Here is a 3071-nt window from a genome sequence, read left to right as displayed (position 1 = left end):
TTTTTTTTTTTTTTTTTTTTTTTTTTTTTGTACCAAGGATTGAACTCAGGACCTTGCGCTTGCAAGGCAGGCCACAGAACCACTGAGCCAAATCCGTGGCCTTGTCTTTCTTTTTTAAACTTACACCTGTTTTGTATGCTTTAAAACAAATACATTAATGAAGCATTCTAGTCTTTTTGCTTCCATCTTCCTGTGTTTATATTTCCTGTTTTTCTTCTCTTTTGTAAGAACCCTGTTTTTAAGACATAAGCACTTCTAGTCAAGTCTGTTTTCATGGTCTGTAATTTTTGCCTGCAGGATTCTATGCTTGCCTTATTATTTTCTTGTTGGATATTATTTCCAATCAATATTACTGTGCATATCTTTCCCTTTCAAAACTATCAAGGCCTTTAGTATCAGAAAATAACTTTATGCTTTATGTCTAAAAATTATTTTTGTAGTTATAAATTTTCATTCCAAATTTTTTTTCACACAAGACAGAGACTATGTCTTCTGTACATGCAGGACTCTCTCTCTCTCTCTCTCTCATATACACATATATCTATATATATAGATATATTTTTGGTACTGGGGATCAAACTCAGGACCTTGCATTTGCAAGGCAGGTGGCAGCACTACTAAGATAAATCCCAGACCCTGGACTAGATCTATTTTGAATTCAGAATTTGGATGCTGCAGAAGGCTTTTTATTGCATATATTTTAAATACTGTACTACTAGAAATTTCATTGGGATTTGGATCATTACGCCAAAATCAAAAGCACTAATAAATCCTTCAACAACAAAATATATGAATGTTCTCATTTAAGTGGAATTAACGAAGATTAAACAGACTTCTGCCATCTCACGTTTGGCAATATTTCAAAATGAAATTGTGTTGCCACAGTCACCAATCAAAACTTTCTATTTTTAAAACATTTTAGTTTTGCAATAGATATGGGATTTGGACCAGTATTATATAAAAATTATTCCTCTAGTTGCAATGTTTTGCTGTTGTGAAATCAGTTTCAGTGTTATTCTTTAATCTTTGTAGATGATCTACTCTTCATTTCTGGTGTTATATAGAGTATTTTTTTCACATTTAATACTCTTTAATTTCACGTGCTATCATGTGTCTTTGTGTGGATTTTCCCTCCATTCAGTGGGCCTTTTCATTCTGAGGTTTTGTTTGCTCCCTTAAGAAATATGCAATTAACAGCCTCAAAAATTTGAACATTTCAACTACACAAAGCCTACACAAACACGATTCCTAAACTAAAAAACTCCTAAATTTAAGCAAAAATTAGAATCTATACCATGCATTGAGTGTCATTAAAGAAATGCACAGCTGCTAAAGAGGTCTAGCGGCACAACACTCAGACCACTGGGGAACTCTGGAAGCTTCCAGAAGAGAAAAACCTCAGTTGGGTTCAAGGTTGTAATGGGAGGTAATCAGAGCAAGAAATGTGAGAGTGATTTTCCAGGAAAAGCAAAGGGAATCAGCAAAGACATGAAATATGACAAAGCAAGGTGTGCTGTATATTTCTAAAGAATGTGATGTAAGGAATACAAAAGGTAAGGAAGTAAAGAGAGGCAAAAAAAATTAAGTAGGCCTGCTAAGATATTTTAAGGAGTGAGGAGATTTTTGTTGTTGTTTTTGTTTTTCTAAGAAATTAGAGAACTATTAAAGGATTTCAGAGCGATTGAACCATGGCTTCCAGATAGAAAACTGGCTCTATAGACAGAACTGATTAAGGAAACGAATCAGGCAACTGTTAAAATAATTCGAATCAATGAGTACTTGATTCTGCACTGGAAAGCAAATGGACATCCAGCGTGTGACAGTGGCAGGGCACACAGAGAGGACACAGAGGGAAGACACAGAAAACGTGATCCAACACCATAGGAGACACAGTGCTAATGAGAGTTAATTAATGAAGAGCCAAATGGACAAGGAGCACAGTTGTGGAAAGAGTCGGGAGCCAATAGGCAGAGGCTCCAACCAATAGAGAGCAGAAAGAGGAGCCGGGAGCTTTGACAATGCATAGTCTGTACTGTGAGCTCTGTAAGAACTGCCTGTCTCCGAGTTCGCTTCCAACACATCCACCACTGACACGAGGAACTTCTTAGAAAGGTGTAACGGATGAGTTCTGCGTCCATTTGCTGTAGTGAATCATCTGGTAACTCAGCGTCTCTGTTACACACACATTTGTGACGTGTGAACCACAGTTCGGTAGGAGTCATACACACAGGCGTACCCTACTTTTGAAATTGTCCGTATATGTGTATAGCAGAACACTGAATGCCAGTTTTCTTTTGTAGGTTCGCCTATCAATTTGAGAGATGGCCCATAAATTCAAGAACATTGTTCTTCTGTACGGCTTATATCATCAGTGAATATCATTTTAACATGATAAAGTCCTTATTGTCCAGGGACTTAAAACTGACTAAAAGGAAGCAAGACAAGTGTGACAAAGTTGAATTTGCTGAACTGATGGAAAAAAAGTTCAGAAAAGATGCAGGACTGGGAAAACTGCTATCATTGTTTATTTAATAAGATGCCAGATCTAGAAAGCATTGCTGATACTCTTAAGACAGAGAAGGCGAAAGGTAATCGCTCGCACCCTCCCCAACACTGACGAACCCCATCTTGGTCACGGGAGATGGGGGCACTTCCCTAGCATTTTCCTCAGTATCCATAGCAATGGTGGTAGCTTAGATGCTAACAAGCTGACAAGCTGGAGAACATCTCTCCTACTAAGATATTTGAGGAAGAGGATTTGGAGGAGGCCATACGAAACTTAAAAAAATAAATAAATAAAAGCAGAATGGTTCTCAGTAACTCTAATGCTTCTGATCCATTGGAAAAATTAGAAAATAGAAAAATAAAAGTAAGAAAAATGTCTATACATTTTAAAATGTATGCATTTTAAATATTTAGATTAATTAATGTTACTTCTTTTTTAAGATATTTACTTCATCATTAATATCTTCTCTAGCAACAGGTATGGGGCAGTATTTAAAGAAAAGCCTGTATCTCAGAGATGTGAAGAAATTCCCTCTTAAACAATCACTGGGCTTAAATATATATAC

The 3071-nt window shown here is 36.4% G+C and overlaps 1 protein-coding gene across 1 annotated transcript in view; it reads left to right on the top strand.

Annotated features, from left to right (window-relative positions):
* Positions 1-3071, top strand: part of LOC104850972 (interferon-activable protein 203) — a 14236-nt gene that overhangs the window by 1641 nt on the left and 9524 nt on the right. The window contains 3 exon segments of the mRNA XM_033765969.1: positions 2301-2362; positions 2364-2523; positions 2525-2588. Coding sequence (XP_033621860.1) covers positions 2322-2362; positions 2364-2523; positions 2525-2588 — 265 coding nt within the window. The 5' untranslated portion in view covers positions 2301-2321.

Source organism: Fukomys damarensis, unplaced genomic scaffold (assembly GCF_012274545.1).
Source record: "Fukomys damarensis isolate Sample0158 unplaced genomic scaffold, DMR_v1.0_HiC HiC_scaffold_19, whole genome shotgun sequence".
NCBI classification, from domain to species: domain Eukaryota; kingdom Metazoa; phylum Chordata; class Mammalia; order Rodentia; family Bathyergidae; genus Fukomys; species Fukomys damarensis.
This window is presented reverse-complemented; position numbering and strand designations above follow the sequence as displayed.